Source organism: Oryx dammah, unplaced genomic scaffold (assembly GCF_014754425.2).
Source record: "Oryx dammah isolate SB20612 unplaced genomic scaffold, SCBI_Odam_1.1 HiC_scaffold_20, whole genome shotgun sequence".
In the NCBI taxonomy this organism is placed as follows: Eukaryota; Metazoa; Chordata; class Mammalia; order Artiodactyla; family Bovidae; genus Oryx; species Oryx dammah.
This window is the reverse complement of record NW_024070204.1, coordinates 29,559,790-29,579,479: the sequence shown is the minus strand read 5'-3', so window position 1 is coordinate 29,579,479 and position 19,690 is coordinate 29,559,790. Positions and strand designations below refer to the sequence as shown.

General features: G+C 40.6%; 1 protein-coding gene across 1 annotated transcript; it reads right to left on the bottom strand.

Annotated features, from left to right (window-relative positions):
* Positions 1-1,922: 1,922 nt before the first annotated feature.
* Positions 1,923-19,036, bottom strand: LOC120879260 (Golgi phosphoprotein 3-like). The gene is made up of 2 exons (XM_040262209.1): positions 18,922-19,036; positions 1,923-2,463 (listed from the first exon to the last, which is right to left on the bottom strand). The coding sequence occupies exons 1-2, from the start codon at positions 19,034-19,036 to the stop codon at positions 2,039-2,041; spliced, it is 540 nt and encodes a 179-aa protein (XP_040118143.1). The 3' UTR covers positions 1,923-2,038.
* Between the last annotated feature and the right edge of the window lie 654 nt (positions 19,037-19,690).

Here is a 19,690-nt window from a genome sequence, read left to right as displayed (position 1 = left end):
GCTTAATACCAACAAAAAAATTGTTAAGGTATGTATCTTGACTGAACTTTACCAAAATATACCCCCATACATACAGCTTTTTACGTTTGGTGAGTTGAGAATATAGAAGAACTTGTAGTTGTGGACAAACAAACTCAAGAGATGCTAATGATGTGCTTTTGAAGCTGGAGGTAGTTTAAAGAAAAGATATATGCACCCCAGTGTTCATATCAGTGCTGTTTACAATAGCCAAGACATGGAAGCAACCTTAAAGGTCCACTGACAGAGGAGTGGGTAAAGAAGATGTGGTACATATACACAATGGAATATTACTCAGTCATAAAAAAGAATGAAAAAAACCATTGCAACAACGTGGGTGGACCTAGAGATTATCATACTAAGTGGATTAAGTCAGACAAAGACAAATATCATATTGCTTATTTGTGGAATCTGAAAAAAAATCATCCAAATGAACTTACTTTACAAAACAGACCCACAACCACAGAAGACAAACTTATGGTTACCAAAGGGGTAGTGAGAGGTAAATTAGGAGGTTGCTATTAACATATGGGGACTTCTCTGGTAGCTCAGTTGGTGAAGAATCCACCTGCAATGCAAGAGACCCTGGTTTGGTTCCTGGGTCGGGAAGATCCGCTGGAGAAAGGATAGGCTAGCCACTCCTGTATTCTTGGGCTTCCCTGGTGGCTCAGCTGGTAAATAATCTGCCTCCAATGTAGGAGACTGGGGTTCAATCCCTGGGAAGAGATAGGCTACCCACTCCAGTATTCTGGCCTGGAGAATTCCATGGACTGTACAGTCCATGGAGGTCACAAAAAGTTGGACACTACTGAGCGACTTTCACTTTCAGTTTCACTTTATTAACATATCAGTTCAGTTGCTCAGTCGTGTCCGACTCTGCGACCCCATGAATTGCAGCACACCAGGCCTCCCTGTCCATCACCAACTCCCGGAGTTCACTCAGACTCACGGCCATCGAGTCAGTGATGCCATCCAGCCATCTCATCCTCTGTCGTCCCCTTCTTCTCCTGCCCCCAATCCCTCCCAGCATCAAAGTCTTTTCCAGTGAGTCAACTCTTCGCATGAGGTGGCCAAAGTACTGGAGTTTCAGCTTTAGCATCATTCCTTCCAAAGAAATCCCAGGGTTGATCTCCTTCAGAATGGACTGGTTGGATCTCCTTGCAGTCCAAGGGACTCTCAAGAGTCTTCTTGAACACCACAGTTCAAAAGCATCAATTCTTCAGCGCTCAGCCTTCTTCACAGACCAACTCTCACATCCATACATGACTACTGGAAAAACCATAGCCTTGACTAGACAGACCTTAGTCACAAAGCAATGTCTCTGCTTTTGAATATGCTATCTAGGTCGCTCATAACTTTTCTTCCAAGGAGTAAGCGTCTTTTAATTTCATGGCTGCAGTCACCATCTGCAGTGATTTTGGAGCCCCCCAAAATAAAGTCTGACACTGTTTCCCCATCTATTTCCAATGTTACTATATACACAACAATCAACCAGGACCTACTGTATAGCACTGGGAACTATACTTAACATTTTGTAATAATGTATAAGGAAAAAGAATCTGAAAATAATAGATGTATATGTACAACTGAATCACTTTGCTATACACCTGAAACTAACACAACACTGTAAATCAACTATACTTTAATTTTTTAAAATTTGCAAAAGAAAAAAAGAGCCAAAATCCAAAAAGCAACAACAAAAAATTGGAGGTAGTTTGAAAGTAAACACAACAAAAATCCAAAACTTGTTAACAGTAAGAACGGCAACTCTCTTGAACTCAAGAAGGAATGAAATGCCAAAAGGCAGTCAAACTTTCTGTTTTCTAAACCTAACGCAAAGGTCTCTCATACCGGCAGCTTCTTGCATGCACACACCCACAACAGGAAAAGCCACCTCCCCATTTCAGGAAACAAAAGCCAGTTACAGTGTGGGAAGTACAAACTGCAGAAACCCAGAAGTCCATAGAAGAAAAATGACTGGTTCCCGTGAGAGCAGGGGGACGCGTGGTTTGGGGCAGGGTCACTTGGTGAAGGCGGCCACCACCGCCCACAGCACCTCGTTGGTCCCGGCCTTCAGACACTCCACCTCCCGGTCCACGTCCAGGAGCTGCCGCACTCGCTTGGTGGCTACGTCATACTGCTCGTCCAGCAGGGGCGCGAACGCGTTCTCCAGGACGTCCGAGGCGTGGGCCAGGTAGAGGAGGGCCAGCAGGCGCTTGTCCATGCGGTGAGGGTCGTTCACCCACTTGTCGAGAACAGCTTCCTGCACCTTCTTGATGAGGCGCTGCTTGATGCTGTTGTTGGTGAGGGGGTGCGTCGTCATGTCAAAGAGAAGGAAGTTCTGTTTCTCCGTTGTCAGTACGCCCTTTTCCACCAGGTTTTTAGCTAATCGTTCCCGCACGTTTCTTAACTGATAATGCAATTTTAATGGATTCCATGTCTCGCCTAAACAAAAGAGTTCGAAAGCTAGAGGAGAATTTCAGCTATTATTCTCTCTTTGTACTTGTAAGGCGTGCGTGTGCTCAGTCTTGTCCGACTCTTCGCGTGCCCATGGACTGTAGCCCACCAGGCTCCTCTGTCTATGGGATTATCCCAGCAAGAATGCTAGAGTGGGTTGCCATAGGGATAGCAAAATGTGTTCATTGTAGCTGGTTTCTTGCAGAGAAGAAGATAAGAAGTGTTCTAGGACAGTCTGTGTTTCCAGAAAGCAAATTTCTTGTGAGATGGGAATCATATTTTATTAATCTCTGTGGCTTGGCACCAGGTTTATTTCCTGGAACACAGTACTTGCTCAAGAAATATTTGAAAAAGAGAATGAAGTATTCGAATACATGAATTGGAACAGATTGCTAGTACTTTTGGTCGATATGAGTCAAATTGTAAAATGATAATTTCTGGTACCGTTCTGTCAGCATAAAGGCGTCAACAAATACCCAAAGTATAAATGAGAGATTCATTAATTTTTAATTTAAAAGAATTTTGGCTGTTGTGCGTCTTCACTGTGGCCCATGGGCTTCTCCAGTGCAGTGCTCCGGCTTCTCTATAGTTGTGCCATGCAGGCTCAGTAGTTGTAGCATGAAGGCTTAGTTGCCTCATAGTGTGTGGGATCTTAGTTCCCCAACCAGGGATCAAACCCATGTCCCCTGCATTGGAAGGCAGATTCTTAACCAATGGACCACCAGGGAAGTCCCCTAATAAATTTAATAAATTTTTTAAAGGAATACTTTTAACATCTATAGAAAAGTTGCAAAGATAGTAAAGAATTTCCACATGTCCCCATTGATATAGTTAGTACATTTGTCACAATTAATGAACATTGCTACATAAATATTGAGCAGCTAACACTTTCTACTTTTTTCTATATTACCTAAAGTGGGTTCTCTGGTGGCTCAGATGGTAAAGAATCCACCTGCAATGCAGGACCCCCAGCTTTGATCCCTGGTTCAGGAAGATCCTCTGGAGAAAGAAATGGCAACCCACTCCAGTATTTCTGCTTGGAGAATTCTATGGACAGAAGAGCCTGGTGGGCTACAGTCCCAAATCATATTTTGGGTGATTAATAAAATATGATTCCTTTGAGTGGAGTCTCAAAGAGTCAGACACGACGGATTGACTAACACACACAAAGTCCATACACTATTCAGATTTCCTTGGATTTTGCCTGATGCTCTTTTTGTGGTGGTGGTGTTCCAGGATCCTACCCAAGTTACTATATCACCTTTATTTGTCATAGTTTCTTAGGTTCCACCTAGTACTGACAGTCCTCCAGTCTTCCCTTGCTTTTGATGACTTTGACAGTTTTGAAAAGTAGTGCGTGCATGCTCAGTCGTGTCAGTCCAACTCTTTACGACCCCACAGACCATAGCCCACCAGGCTTCTCTGTCCATGCGATTCTCCAGGCAAGAGCACTGGAGTGGGCTGCCATGCCCTCCCCCAGGGGATCTTCTCGATCCAGGGATCACACCTTCGGCTCCTGCGGCTCCTGCATTGCAGGCTGATTCTTTACCGCTGAGCCACTGGGGAGGCCCCTTGAGAAGCAGTGGTCAGATACTTTGCAGATTGTCCCTTAGTTGGGATTTATCTGGTGTTCTCATGATTAGACTGAGGTTACAGGTTTAGGGGAGTGGGACCACGAAGGGTACATACTATCTGCATGGCTCATCACTGTGGATGTAGACCTGATCACCTTGCTGTGGGAGGGTTCATCAGGTGTCTCCACTATAAAGCCCTTCCTCCCTCACCACTGCTTCCTGCTCTGTGCTCTTGGACAGAAGTTGCTATGTGCAGTGCACAGTTAAGGAGTGGAAGCTTGTGCAGCACTTCCTAGAGGGTGAGGTATTTTCATAAATTATTTGGAATTGGAAGTTGCATTTTTCATTAAAGAATTAAATTGTGATTCTCATTAAAGATGGCTGGTTGAATAAATACTCTCTTCCCAATGAAAATGCTATGAAAATGAGAGTAAAAGGATTTTTATAGAAGCACAAACCCATAATGAAAGCAGGAAAGAACACAATAGCAGTAAAATGCTGGATACTGCAAAGAAGATGGAAAAGTGGTAGATGGATTAGCGGGTCCAAGAAAGTTAATCCTAAACTTGCAGTGGGTGAAGCTGGGAGGTAGCCTGCTTTATACAGCAGAACCCTGGAGGCTCAGAAATTGGCACCAGATAGCTGTGGGAATGGGGGGGGGGGGCGCAGATAATGGTAGGCTAAAAATAGAGAAACTATTTGAAAGTCTATTTAAAAAGCATCTCCAGATCTCCTCCTTTACTCTGGGAGTTACCCCAGTAAAAGATACTAAAACAGAGGGTCTCTGGACTCAGGGACACAAGGCACAATTGGAAAGAGGCAGGAATCTCCCACTGATAATAGAGGGATCAAGTAAGAGTTATGTCCTAGAATTTGGGACATCTCAGCCTTCTCCCTCCTTTCAACTCTCAGAATACTGGAAGCTAGAATTATACCCTCCAGCCAAGACATTGGCAGAGCCTTTTCTGGAAAATTCCACCAGCCCAAGAGAAAAGGATGAAAACCACTGATATGAGGATTTCCCCAAAGAATTACAACAAAGCCCTTTACCACCTCACACCATGTACACATACAGCTTCCAAGTAACTTTTTTGGCCTTCCTTTCTAAGTATGAGCAGCCTGCTAGAGAATGTCATACATTTGGGGGAAAAAAATCCTCTAATGTGAAATGCAGAGTTCAAAATCAAATATTAAAATGACAAAAAGATGTTTCTAATTCCTCCAAAGTGGAAACAACCCAAATGTCTAGTCAACTGCTGATTGTCCAAACAAAATGTGATCCGTCTGCAACAAGAAAGAGGAATGAACTCCTGTTGCTGCGACAAGATGGCCTTCAAAAACAGCACGTAACATGAAAAAGCAGACACAGAAGGGCATACACTGTGGTTCTATTTGTATGGAAGGCCTAGAAAAGGGAAATGTATGGAGACAGAAGCCAGAGTACTGGTTGACTGAGTTAGGGTTAGGAATGGAGATGCAAGCAGGCACCAGAGACCTTTGCAGGGTGATGGAAATGTTCTGAAATTAGATTGAAGTGATGGTTGACTGACTCAAGAAATATGCTAAACATCAGTGAATTAGACACAGTGGGTGAATTTTATGGCATACAAATTACACCTCTGATAAACCTGCATAGTAAAAAAAGAAAAAGGACACTGAAACTATGGAGGAAGAACAAAAATGGCGGGGGGGCGGGCGGGGAGGCATTAACAGTTCTCAGAGAAATAAGGGAAAATATTGTATTCATAAGACAGGAACAAAATGGTAGTTTTGACAAGAATAATATTTAGAGAATGACAACAACAAAAATACTAGGAAAATAAAAATTAGATGGCAGAAATGTAAAATCTATTAGAAAAGCAGAGGATGTAGCTAGGGAATCCAAAACTTAGGGCAAAGTGGCAAATAATTGGACAGTAAGAGAGAAAAACTTAAGAAATTAGTTGACCAATCCAGGAGGCACCACAACTAGATAATAGGAGCTCCGGAAAGAGAGAACAGAAAAGAATGATGAAGAAAAGTGTTAATAAAATAAGAGAATTTTCCAAAGCTGAAGAATATGAGCCCTTTTTTTTCCATAAAAGGTCCTTTGAATATTTGAGCCCACTGAATAAAGAACAAAAAACAAATTAAAAACCATTGAACAATTTTAGAAAAACCCAAAAGACTCATCATCATAAAAATTTCAAACACTAGTGAAAACCAGAAGATTCTAAAAGTCCTGTTGGGGGTGGAGGTGGACGTTGGGGGAGGTGGTAATGAGCAGAAAAGTGTGAGTAAGAATGCCATCAAACTGGGACTTCCCTGGTGGTCCAGCAGTTAAGACTCTGTGCTTCCACTGCAGGGGGTGAGGGTTTCATCTGTGGTCAGAGAACTAAGGTCCTCCATGTTCTGTGTTGCAGCCAAAACTTAAACAAACAAAAACCAAGAATGGCATCATATTTCTCAAATGGAAGGAAGAAGATAATGAAGCTAGACCTTCACATTTCCAAGGGAAAATTTGACTCTCCATCAAGTGAGAGGGTAGCAAAGAGACAGTTTAGACAGGGAGGACCTCCAGACATGTCCTTTCCAACCAGCTTTCTTAGGAAGCTGTTTGTGGATGTTTCAGACCATAAAGAATCTGCCTGCAATGCCAGAGACCTGGGTTTGATCCCTGGGTTGGGAAAATCACCTGGAGGAGGGCATGGCAACCCATTCCTGTATTTTTGCCTAGAGAATCCCCATGGACAGAGGAGGCTGGCAGGCTATGTCTATAAGGTTGTAAAGCTTCAGACATGACTGAGCGACTAAGCTCATACATTATACACACAACACACATGAACGGACTCACTTTAGAAGGAGGACACCGGCACACAAGAGATTGAGGAAACAAGATCTAAGAGAGGCAGACGGAATCCGCAGGGTGATGGTGAATGGAAATTCCAACAAAATGGAAGAGCAACAGGCCCATGGTGGAGGCATCCGGATTGTAACAGGAGGGCGGAGACACAAGGACTATCTTGGACTGAAAGGGGCTGAGGGCCTGGGATGTAGTTCTTCAGTTATTTAACATGTTTAAATAGTTATTTAAAATGTTTAATAGTTATTTAAAATCCAATGACAGACATTTTACAGGGCTATTGAGGATGTGGGAATATTTAGTCAGGTATTCAAAGAAAATTAAGAAAATGTCTTTAAATGAGGCAATTACTAATTACAGGAAAAAAACAAGTAATATAAGAAAGGATATATTATCATGCTACTTGATGCAAAAATACACTACATGCTATATATATGTAGTCAAAATTATGAAAACACTGAACATCAACTTAACAGATATTTAAGACATAATTTTATTGAGAAGATGGTTGATAAGAAAGAGGGGCTATAAATAAGCTGAAAGCCTTGTCATCTGTAATAGGAAAGCAATGAGTGAGTGAGTGAAGTCGCTCAGTCGTGTCTGACTCTTTGCGACCCCATGGATTGTAGCCTACCAGGCTTCTCTGTCCATTGGATTTTCCAGGCAAGGGTACTGGAGTGGGTTGCCATTTCCTTCTCCAGGAGATCTTCCCAACCCAGGGACTGAACCCAGGTCTCCCGCTTTGTAGGCAGATGCTTTACCGTCTGAGCCATCAGGGAAGATCAATAGGTGAGTCTATTCAGGTGAATCAAGGATTTACATATTATTACATGTATATATGTATATTATATGTATACATATATATTATATGTATATATGTAATAGTATATACATATTATTTAGAAATAAGAGAACTTCCCTGGTGGCGCAGTAGATAAGAATCTGCCTGCTAAAGTAGGGGACACGGGTTCAATCTCTGCTCTGAGAATATTCCACATGCCAAGGAGCAACTAAGTGCATGCACCGCAACTACTGAGCCCACATTCTTAAACCCAGGAGTCACAACTACTGAGCCCGTTAGCTGCAGCCGCTGAAGCCCGCATGCCTGCAGCCTGTGCTCTGCAACAAGAGAAGCCACCGCAGTGAGAAGCCGTGAACCATGAACCCCCCGCGCAGCCAAAAATAAATAAATAATTTTAAAAAATGAAATAAGAAAGTAAAATTAGAGAAAATAGCTTAAAAAGTTGAAATTGATTACTTGGCAGATGATTGGGATAGAAAGGTAAAGAAAAGAGACTGCTGTTTTATAAAAGTTACTTTTAGCAATATTTGAGCTTTTATACTATGCAAACAGCACTTTGATAAAAATGAAAGTTGATTAAAAATGATAGTTATAGTCATTTTACTGACTATGTATAGTTAAAATTATTCAATAACAAGAAACAGGAAACTTTCAGTTATGGTGTTAATACTCAATTTAATATACATAAAATTTTATTTGATCATATGAATTATACCAAAAAGAATACCCTACTTGGAAAAGCCATTTTGCACTTTCTGATTTGCTTTATAAAATTAGAGTTTTAAAATTGTGATAATTAATTCATGAAAAGTTGAGGATTTGATTCCTGCTTTCTGAAGTTATTAATATTTAAAGCCTGAGCCTGTATTTGAAGTATAAAGAGCTTTATCAGATTAAAGAATGGCAAATCATTCCTCTTTGAAGAAAAACATTACAATCTGCATTCAAATTCCTTATCTTTTTAAAAGAGGAAAACCAGCATTTATTTTGGGCCTCACGATATTTATTATCTTAAGATTTTGTAAATGGAAATTATACTCAAATGATGAATGTAATCCTGACTGTTTCTTTCTTCTGGGTTAAACATAAGTTCACATACCCATACTTAAATATTAAGGAATCCTAAAATAGGTAACTAATAAGGACCTATTGTATAGCACAGGAAACTCTACTCAGTACTCTGTAATGGACTATATGGGAAAAGAATCTAAAACATAGTGGATATATGTATATATATAACTGGTTCACTTTGCTATGAAGCAGAAGCTAACACAACATTGTAAATCAACTAGAGGCCAATAAAATTAATTTTAACATATTAATTAATAAAAATATTAAGAAATCAGCAGCAGTTATTTTGCTCATCTGCAGTGTGAGTCCAGTGATGAGACAGTCTTCCGCCTCCCCACCTTTTGGAAACATTTACTTTGTTCCTAGTATTGGCTGGGGGTTAAGGATACAAAAAAAGAATAAAATATGCTCTTTCCACAGGGAAGTTACAAGCCAGTGCCTTTTTATACAACTGACCATAAAACAAGATGAAAAGGGCGAGAGGAACAAAGTTCTACAAGCATAGAGAGGAATCAGAATTTACAGGGTGTCTGGGGACAGAGTGTACTGAAAGAAACTCTCCAAAAAAGGACACTTTCTCTCTTTGACTTGGAGAACTGGACAAGCCAAGGGAGAGACCCAATGCCCTGAGGCAGAAGGAGCAGCCAACACAAAGCATTCAGGGCCACCAAGTGCAGAGAAACAGACTCCCTGGAAACCCTGCCTCCCAAAGCGGTCTGCCTGTGGTCCGCAGTTACCCACGTGCATACTCAGGCGCTTCAGTCGTGTCTGACTCTTTGCTATCCTTGGACTGTAACCCGCCAGGCTCTTCTGTCCATGGGATTCTCCAGGCAAGAATACTGGAGTGGCTTGCATTTCCTTCTCCAGGGGATCTTTTCTACCCAGGGCTTGAACCCACATCTCTTGCATCTCCTGCATTGCAGGCAGATTCTGTGCTGCTGAGCCATCCGGGAAGCCTGTACCCAGACCATGCACTCCCCTAAAGTCACCCACACACCCTGGAAGGAGGCGAGGCACCTGGAGTGTTTCATTAGAACTGGATCCACCTGGGTGGAGGGCAGGGCAGGCTCCATAGAACAAGCCGTGGCTGTTCCATTTCTCACACGAAGATGCCTGGTCAGTGTATTTGAATAAATGGGGACTCTATGAATGGTGCTAAATTTAAAATCCTTGGACAAAACGCTTTTCTTCAAGTTCCAGATGATTCAGGTTAATGTGAGAAAAGACTTGACAAACAGTTTATATATGCAAATTGGACATGAGATATTCTTTCTTTTAACAAATATCTATTGGGCGCCTGCTATGGGCTGCTGTCAGTGTTCAAGGCACCAAGAACAAAAAAGTCCTCATACTTGTGACACACTATAGTCACTTAAATTCATTTATAGTTTATACTTCTGGATTAAAAAAAATCATTACCAGAAATCAAATTAAAAATTAATCAAAAACAGCAGGGATTAATTTTATAGCACAGGGAACTATATTCAGTATCTTGTAAAAACCTATAATGGAAAAGAATAAAAAAGAATATATATATGTATGTGTATATGTATATATATATATGCTGCTGTTTACGGAGAAGGCAATGGTACCCCACTCCAGTACTCTTGCCTGGGAAATCCCATGGATGGAGGAGCCTGGTAGGCTGAAGTCCATGGTGTCGCGAAGAGTTGGACACGACTGAGCAACTTTACTTTCACTTTTCACTTTCCTGCACTGGAGAAGGAAATGGCAACCCACTCCAGTATGCTTGCCTGGAGAATCCCAGGGACTGGAGCCTGGTGGGCCGCCGTCTATGGGGTCACACAGAGTCGGACACGACTGATGTGACTTAGTAGCAGCTGCTGTTTAGTTGCTAACACAAGTTAGCAACTTTTTGACCCCATGGACTGTAGCCCACCAGGCTCCTCTGTCCATGGGATTTCCAGGCAAGAACACTGGAGTGGGTTGCCATGCCTTTCTCCAGGGGATCTTTCCAATCCAGGGATCAAACCCATGTCTCTTGCTTGGCAGGTGGATTCTTTACCACTGAGCCATCTGGGAAGTCCACATACATACATGCTGCTGCTGCTGCTGCTAAGTCGCTTCAGTCGTATCTGACTCTGTGCGACCCCATAGACGGAAGCCCACCAGGCTCCCCCATCCCTGGGATTCTCCAGGCAAGAACACTGGAGTGGGTTGCCATTTCCTCCTCCAATGCATGAAAGTGAAAAGTGAAAGTGAAGTTGCTCAGTCGTGTCCGACTCTTTGCGACCCCATGGACTGCAGCCTACCAGGCTCCTCCGTCCATGGGATTTTCCAGGCAAGAGTCCTGGAGTGAGATGCCATTGCCTTCTCCGACATATATACATACATATGACCAAATCACTTTGCAGTACACCTGAAACTAATACAATGTTGTAAATCACCTGCACATTAAGTAAAAAAAAAAAATCATGAAGGCCAATTTAAGGGACTTGCCAACAATACTGAAGAAGACTTAGGTGCAAATATGACGAGATGATTTAAAAACCTGTATCAGAATAAAATTGTGTCACTGCCTTTGTGGGTGTTAATTTCTCAGTTATGTCCAACTCATTGCGACCCCATGGACTTGGAATTCTTCAGGCGAGAATACTGGAGTGGGTTGCCATGTCCTTCTCCAGGAGATCTTCCTGACTCAGGGATCAAACCCGGGTCTCCTGTATTTCAGGCAGATTCTTTATTGTTCAAGCCACCAGGAAAGTCATCATTGCACTTCAGTTCAGTTCACTTCAGTTGCTCAGTCGTGTCCGACTCTCTGCGACCCCATGAATTGCAGCATGCCAGGCCTCCCTGTCCATTACCATCTCCCAGAGTTCACTCAAACACGTCTGTCGAGTCGGTGATGCCATCCAGCCACCTCATCCTCTGTCGTCCCCTTCTTCTCCTGCCCCCAATCCCTCCCAGAATCAGAGTCTTCCAATGAGTCAACTCTTCGCATCATTGCCCTTAGTACCACAAAAATGAGAGGACCTCTTTGATAAATCTGGTACTCTAGTGCCACCTTGTGTTCAAACTACTCAATTACAATGTGATTTAATAGTGAAGAGTGTATTCATTTCCTATTTCTTCCTATTGCAGCTCTAACAAATTGCCACAAATTTAGGGGCTTTAAAGCAACACAAATTTATCATTTTATAATCCTATAGGTCATAAGTGTATGGATCTCAATGGCTAACATCAGGGGGTCAGCAGTGCTGCATTTCTTTAACATCCTAGAGAAGAATCTGTTTTCTTACCTTTTCACCTCCCAGAGGCTGTCTGAATTCCTTAGCTGCTGATGTCCTCACAGTCAGTAATGTCTAGCTGAGCCTTCTCTTGGTAAATCACTCTGACACTGCCTCTCCTCTTTCACTTATAGGAACCTTTGTTACTACACAGGCCTCTTTGAATAATCCAGGCTAATCGCCCCATCTCAAAACCAGTTAATTAGCAAACTTAATTCCATCTGCTAACTTACTTCTCCCTTGCCACATATATTCACAAGTTTTGGGGATTATGATGAGCACCTCTTTGGGAGGGGGGTATTATTCCACCTACCACAGAGTCTGTTTGTTTCTGTGGGCAAATATGCTTCTTTTTATGTTTCAATTGAATGGTAAAGACATTAAATTAAACTGTTCTTTTCCCCTTATTTATAACTTGGAATTGATGAATAGAAAAAAACTTTTTGCTAACTTCTATAATATAAACCAAGCGTTTAGAAACCACCCTGCCCCACCCCCAGTGAATTTTTTACTAATTAGCTTTACTAATCTAAAGCTAGGAAAACCCAAACTAAATATGAAAAGTTCTTAAATTAACTTTAAATAATTTTGAGTTGACAAAGACAAGTCCAAATATTGCTTAATACTACACAAAGTATTCAAGTACAGTTTCTTTTGTTTGTTAACAGGGTAAATGGTTTTGTTTGAAGACTGGTCAGAATTAAGCTCACGGAAACTCAAAAATGGAAACCAGAGGTAGATTGTGGTTCTTTGCATGTACTCACCTCTGTTACAGGATCAGGTGAGCACCCTACTTTTTATGGGTCACTTTCCAGCAAGGGCTAGAGAGACTGCTCTGCATCCACCAGATTTCAATGAGCTGCTCCTGGAGTGGCTTTCAGAGTTGCTGGTTGATGGAGAGTTGAGGATGATGTAGGCAGGGTATACTAATGAAACACTGAAGGAAAAGCAACAAGATACAATGTTTGGGTTTCCAGTAGTGCTTCACCTGGAATGCCTTGTATAGTGTGCTGTGAGAAGGGCACATAAATATTATTCAGGCGGGAAGAGGAAAAAACGTTATTAATTGCAGACTTTTTTATTCTATTATAAAAATTTTAACCAACAATTAGTTGGACTGAGTAATAGTAACGCAGATCTTTCCAGGGATATTGCTTTTTGTCCAGCTTGAGGAAGACTTCCTCAACACATTAAAATGCCTGGAACAGAATCTCCTTACAAAGCATTTTAATAGATAGCAGTCATTAAATTGCAGCTCAAGTCTTGGCAGTAATGTGTTATAGTTTTCACTGCAGAGGTTTTACGTATCTTTTGTTCAATTTGTTTCTAAGTATTTTGTGAATTATAATGCTTGTTTCAATGGTAATGATTTTATTTCTTCCTTTGTAATATGTATGACTTTTATATCTTTTTCTTACCTTTTTACGTTGACTAGGGCCTCCAGTATAATACTGATAAAAAAGTGGTGAGAGTAAACATCTTAACTTTGGTCATAATCTTGAGGGAAGAATATTTAATGTGTCACCTTTAAGTATGATTTCATCTTTAGACTTTTCCTAGATGCCTTTTAAATTCAACAAAAATTTCTCTTTTATGTCCTACTTGCAAAGAGGTTTTTATCTTAAAATCATGATGACTACTGAATTTTATGAGGCAGCTTTGCATTTATTGGTATGATCTTACAGTTTTTCTCCTTATTTCTATTAAGTTGTCAGATAACACCAATTGATTTTCAAATATTAAGGCCACCTTGCATTCCTAGAATACACCTACTTAATCGTTGCTGCTTTGACTTGCTAATATCTTCCTGAAAGATTTTTGCAACTTAAGAGATTGGTCTCCAATTTTCTTATAGCATTTCTGTCAAGTTTTTGGCAGTGTTATCTTGGCTTCATAAAATGAGTTGGGAACACTTTCTATTTTCTAAAGGAGTTTGTGTAAGATTAGTATAATTTCTTCCTTAAATGTTTGATAGAATTCCCGAAGAAAACCATCTGGACCTGTAGTTTTCTTTGCAGGAAGGCAAAGATCATCAATTCAACTTTAAAAATAGTTATACAAAATTTCTGTTTCTTTTTGTATTACTTTGGTAAGTTGTCTTTTTCAAAGAACTCTTTCTTTTAACCAACTTTGTCAAGTTTATTGGCATAAAGTTATTCACTTCATTCCTTTATTTGCCTTTCAATGTATATAGACTCTGTGGTGATATCCCTTCCTTCATTTTTAATGTTGGTAACACGTGATTTCCCTTCTTTTCTTCTTGATCATCTGCAGCATCCCCAAAAGTATGTCATATCAATTTCCTTTTTCCCCAGGACAAGCAAAAGGGATGATCCTTCCTCAAAATGAAGAGGTAGCACCCTCTTCTTTTTCTATTACTCATCATACAACACAACATACATACACGAACATATATACTTATTGATAAGGCAGACTATATCTATGAGATCCTCTTTATCCTAATAAGTTCCTCAAAATGTTCTTTGGTTAACTAGAATATATAAACTCTAGGGGATGTAAACAAAATTTTTAAATGTCTCTGATGGTTAATTACTATGATTATATGTCCGTATTTCAATTCGAATGCTTTATTGAGTTTTTTGGGATGTAATTTAATTTTTTTTTTAATTGAGTATATTTGCCATACAATAGCATATGAATTTCATGTACAGTATTGAGCTTTTGTGTTAAAATATATGTATCATATAAAAACTGAAAATTTAAATATGTGCCATTTATTATATGTGCATTATATCTCAATAAAACTTAAAGAAAAAATACATATGTATCATAAAATTTTCCATTTTAACCATTTTGTGAATGCATTAAGTGCATTCACACTGTTGTACGACCAACACTACTATCCATTTCCAGAACTTTTAAAATCATCCTAAACAGTAACTCTATGCCCATCAAACCACAGCTCCACATTGCCCCCTCCTCCCAGGCCCTGGTAATCTCTATTCCACTTGCTGTCTCTGAATTTGACTTTTCTAGGTACCCCAAGGGCTTCCCTGGTGGCTGAGATAGTAAAGAATCTGCCTGCAGTGCAGGAGACCCAGGTTCAGTCCTAAGTATCTCATGTAAGTAGAATCACACAATAGTTGTCCTTTTGTGTTTGGCTTACTTCTCTTAGCAGAGTGTTTTCAAGGTTCATCCGTGTCATAGCATGCAGCAGAATTTCATTCCTTTTTATGGTTGACTAATATCCCACTGTATGTATATACCACATCTTGTTTATGCATTCGCCTGTTGATGGACATTTGGGTTGTATCCACATTTTGACTACTGTAAATAATGCTGGCATGAATATTCGTGTACAAGTGTCTGAGTCCCTGCTTTCTGTTTTTTCGGGTATATAGATAGGAGTGAAATTGTGGGTCATATGGTAAGTCTATATTTAACTTTCTGAGGAACTACTAAACTATTTTCTACAGCAGCTGAACCATTTTACATTTTTACAGCAATACATGGAAATTCCAGTTTCTCCAAAGCCTTGCCAACACTTGTTATTTTCCTTTTTTGTTTGTTTATCTTTTGAATCATAGCCATCCTAATGGGCATCGAGTGGTATCTCGTTGTGGTTTTCATTTGCATTTTCCTAATGATTAATGATGTTGAGCATCTTTTCATGTGCTTATTTTCTAGTTATATACCTTCTTTGGAGAAATGTTTATCAAGACCTTTTCCTATTTTCGAATTGAGTGTTGGCTATTTTTTTTTTCTGTTGCATTGTTGGAGTTATTTATATATTCTGGATTAACATCTTTTATAAGATAGATGGTTTGCAAATATTTTCTCCTATTCTGTAACTGTCTTTGTACTTTCTTGCTAATATTCTTTAGTGTACAGATGCCTTTGATTTGGGGTTTTTGGTTTGTTTTTTCCCTGTGCCTCACAGCTTGTGGGATCTTAGTTCCCTGACCAGGGATTGAACCCATGCCCCTGCACTGGAAGCCTGAAGTCTTAACCACTAGACCACCAGGGAAGTCCCAAATGTCTCTGATTTTAATGAAGTCCAGTTCTTCTGCTTTCCCTTTGTTGCCTATGCTTTTGGTGTCATAGCCAAAAGAGATTTTCCTCTATGTTTTCATTTCAGAGTGCTATGGTTTCAGCTCTTAAGCTTATGCCTTTGACCTATTTTGGGCTAGTTTTTGTGTATGGTATAAGGTAAAGATCCTGCTTCACTCTTTTGCATATGAATATTCAGTTTTCTCTGGAGAAGGCAATGGCACCCCACTCCAGGACTCTTGCCTGGAAAATCCCATGGACAGAGAAGCCTGGTGGGCTACAGTCCATGGGGTCGCTAGGAGTTGGATACAACTGAGTGACTTCACTTTCACTTTTCACTTTCATGCATTGGAGAAGGAAATGACCCACTCCGGTGTTCTTGCCTGGAGAATCCCAGGGATGGGGCTGGTGTCTATAGGGTCGCAGAGTCAAACACGGCTGAAGCGACGCAGCAGCAGCAGCAGCAGCAGCAGCAGCAGCAGCAGCATTCAGTTTTCTCAGTATCACTTGTTAAAAGTTTGTTCTTTTCCCATGGTCTTGGCACTCCTATTGAAAATCAGTTGACTAGATATGCTTGGGTTTATTTGAAAATGAAAGTGAAGTCGCTCAGTCGTGTCTGACTGCGTTTATTTGGGGATTCTCTAATCTATTCCTTTGATCTATATGCCTTCCTTATGCCAGTATCACACTGTTTAGATAACTGAAGGTGTATAATAAGTTTTGAAATCAGAAACATTTTTTTGGCTATTGTAAGCTTGTATTGATTTTTAAATACTGATTTTCACCCCCTCTGATACTTCATGATTCCACTGTAATCAAAGATTTCACATGCAACTTCAGTATAGTCTTGGACTTCCCTAGTAGCTCAGATGGTAAAGAATCTGTCTGCAATGCAGGAGACCTGGGTTCGTTCGCTGGGTCAGGAAGATCCCCTGGAGAAGGAGATGGCAACCCACTCCAGTATTCTTGCCTGGAGAATTCCATGGACTGAGGAGTCTGGTGAGCTACACAGTTCAAGGAATAGCAGAGTCAATACAGTCTATTCTGCTATAATTCTTTAAAGTGAATTCACTCATATGAGATTGGAGAGTAGGGAAATGAGGGCAGTATGCCGTGGAAACTATACTGGTTAATCTGCAAAACTTTCCAGCATGTAATATTTTATGCCATCAAGTAGAGCAGGAAGATGCAAGAGCATTGGCAGGGCTGAATACAGCAACTACAAAGGAGTAGAGTATTGAGCACAGTGCTCTTTATATCCTCTTATTCTTTTGAAATAATTTTCCACTTGGAGGAAAGTTGTAAAAATAGCACAAATAGTTTACATATGCTTTCTCCCAGCTTCCCATAATTTTTACAATTCCATAACCATTACACAATTATTAATACCAAACCAGAAAAATAGCGCTGGTAAATACTGCTAACCAAACACAGATTTTATTTAAGTTTCACTCATTTTCCCACTAATGTTCTTTTTCTGCTTCAGGATCCATTCCAGGATCTAAATTGCACTCCCTTTGGTTTCCTGCAATCTGTGATGGTTTCTCAGCCTTTCCTTGTCTTTCATGACCTTGATAATTTGCAGAATGTCTTTTAACTTGGGTTTGTCTGATGTTTTCTTGTGATTAGATTAGGTGTTGTATTTTCAAGATTGCTGGGAGAAATATCAATAACGCAGATGACACTCCACTTATGGCAGAAAGCGAAGAAGAACTAAAGAGCCCCTTGATGAAAGTGAAAGAGGAGAGTGAAAAAGCTGGCTTAAAACTCAACATTCAGGAAACTAACATCATGGCATCTGGTCCCATCACTTCATGGGAAATAGATGGGGAAACAATGGAAACAGTGAGAAACTTTATTTTGGGGGGCTCCAAAATCACTGCAGATGGTGACTGCAGCTATGAAATCAAAAGACGCTTGCTCCTTCGAAGAAAAGCTATGACCAACCTAGACAGCATATTAAAAAGCAGAGACATTACTTTGCCAACAAAGGTCTGTCTAGCCAAAGCTATGGTTTTTCCAGTAGTCATGTATGGATGTGAGAGTTGGACTATAAAGAAAGCTGAGTGCTGAAGAATTGATGCTTTTGAACTGTGGCATTGGAGAAGACTCTTGAGAGTCCCTTGGACTGCAAGGAGATCCAACTAGTCCATCCTAAAGGAAATCAGTCCTGAATATTCACTGGAAGGACTGATGCTGAAGCTGAAACTCCAGTACTTTGGCCACTTGATGCGAAGAACTGACTCATTGGGATGCTGGGAAAGATTGAGGGCAGGGGGAGAAGGGGATGACAGAGGACGAGATGTTTGGATGGCATCACCAACTCAATGGACATGAATTTGAGTAAGCTCCGGGAGTTGGTGATGGACAGGGAGGCCTGGTGTGGTGCAGTCCATGGGGTCACAAATAGTCGGACATGACTGAGTGACTGAACTGAACTGAACTTCCAGAAGTGATATTGTGTCCCTCTCATTCATAATAAGACATTCATTTCTATGTGATTTATTGCTGGTGATCACTTAGCTAAGGTGTCTACAGAGCTTCTCCACAGTAACATTAGTGTTTTCCCTATGTAATTGACAAATATCTTAGAGAAATAATTTGAGACTATGAAATATCTTATTTCTTCCCAAACACTCATAGCTGATTTTAACATCCATCAGGTTGACCAGGCCTGCAATACTTATTATGATGGTATCTGCCTGGTGGTAATTTTTTAATTTCTCTCATTTCTTCTATGTTTATTAGAACATTTTTGTAAGAAGAGATATAGTTTCCCCCATTCATGTATTTGTTCAATTCCTTTTTTTATATTGGTATGGATTCATAAAAATTTGTTTTATTCTGAGCTCAAATCCAACACTATTATTTTAAATTTTGTTGCTCAAACTGCTCCACCTTTGTCCATTGGGAACTTCTTCACATTGGTTCCTGTGTCTTTTTGACATGTTCCCATCTTTTTTTCAAGTACCTTAAGTACCTCCTTATTTTCTGGTACAACAGGCCATTCCATGCTTATCTTGTATTTTCCAAAGGTCTTGTTCCTTTCATTGAGGAATGGTGTTTTGAATCCAAGATCTAGGTAGTAGGTATGCTTATTGTCATGAGAGTACCATTGCTTCTTGGCCTTCTTAGCAGATGGAGCTAGGAGATATATGTATGTGTACTAACCCACACATTGTTGTGTTTTAGTTGCTAAGTCGTGTCCAAGTCTTTGAGAACCCATGGACTGTAGCCCTCCAGGCTCCTCTGTCCATGAAATTCTGCAGTAAAGAACATTGGAGTGGGTTTCCATTTCCTTCTCCAGGGCATATTCCTGACCCAAGGATCGAACCCACACATGATACACACTCATCTAAATGTATGGATGGGTGTGTGTTGTTTGTGTAAGGGCTTCCCTGGTGGCTCAGATGGTAAAGCATCTGCCTGCAATGTGGGAGACCCGGCTTCGATCCCAGGGTTGGGAAGATCCTCTGGAGAAGGAAATGACAACCACTCCAGCATTTTTGCCTGGAAAATCCCATGGATGGAGCCTGGTAGGCTACAGTCCATGGGGTCGCAAAGAGTCGAACATGACGTGCATATTAGATATGTATTAAAAACAATGATTTCAATGCTGATACCTCTGATTCCAGTTAATCACCAGGGTTCCTTCCAGCCATGCCCT

Coding starts and splice junctions, on each gene's coding strand:
- LOC120879260 (XM_040262209.1), bottom strand. CDS start 19,036: ATGGAATGGCCTGTTGTACCAGAAAATAAGGAGGTACTTAAGGTACTT. Junction 2,464..18,921: donor GAAGTTCCCAATGGACAAAG/GTGGAGCAGTTT, acceptor TCTTTTGTTTAG/GCGAGACATGGAATCCATTA.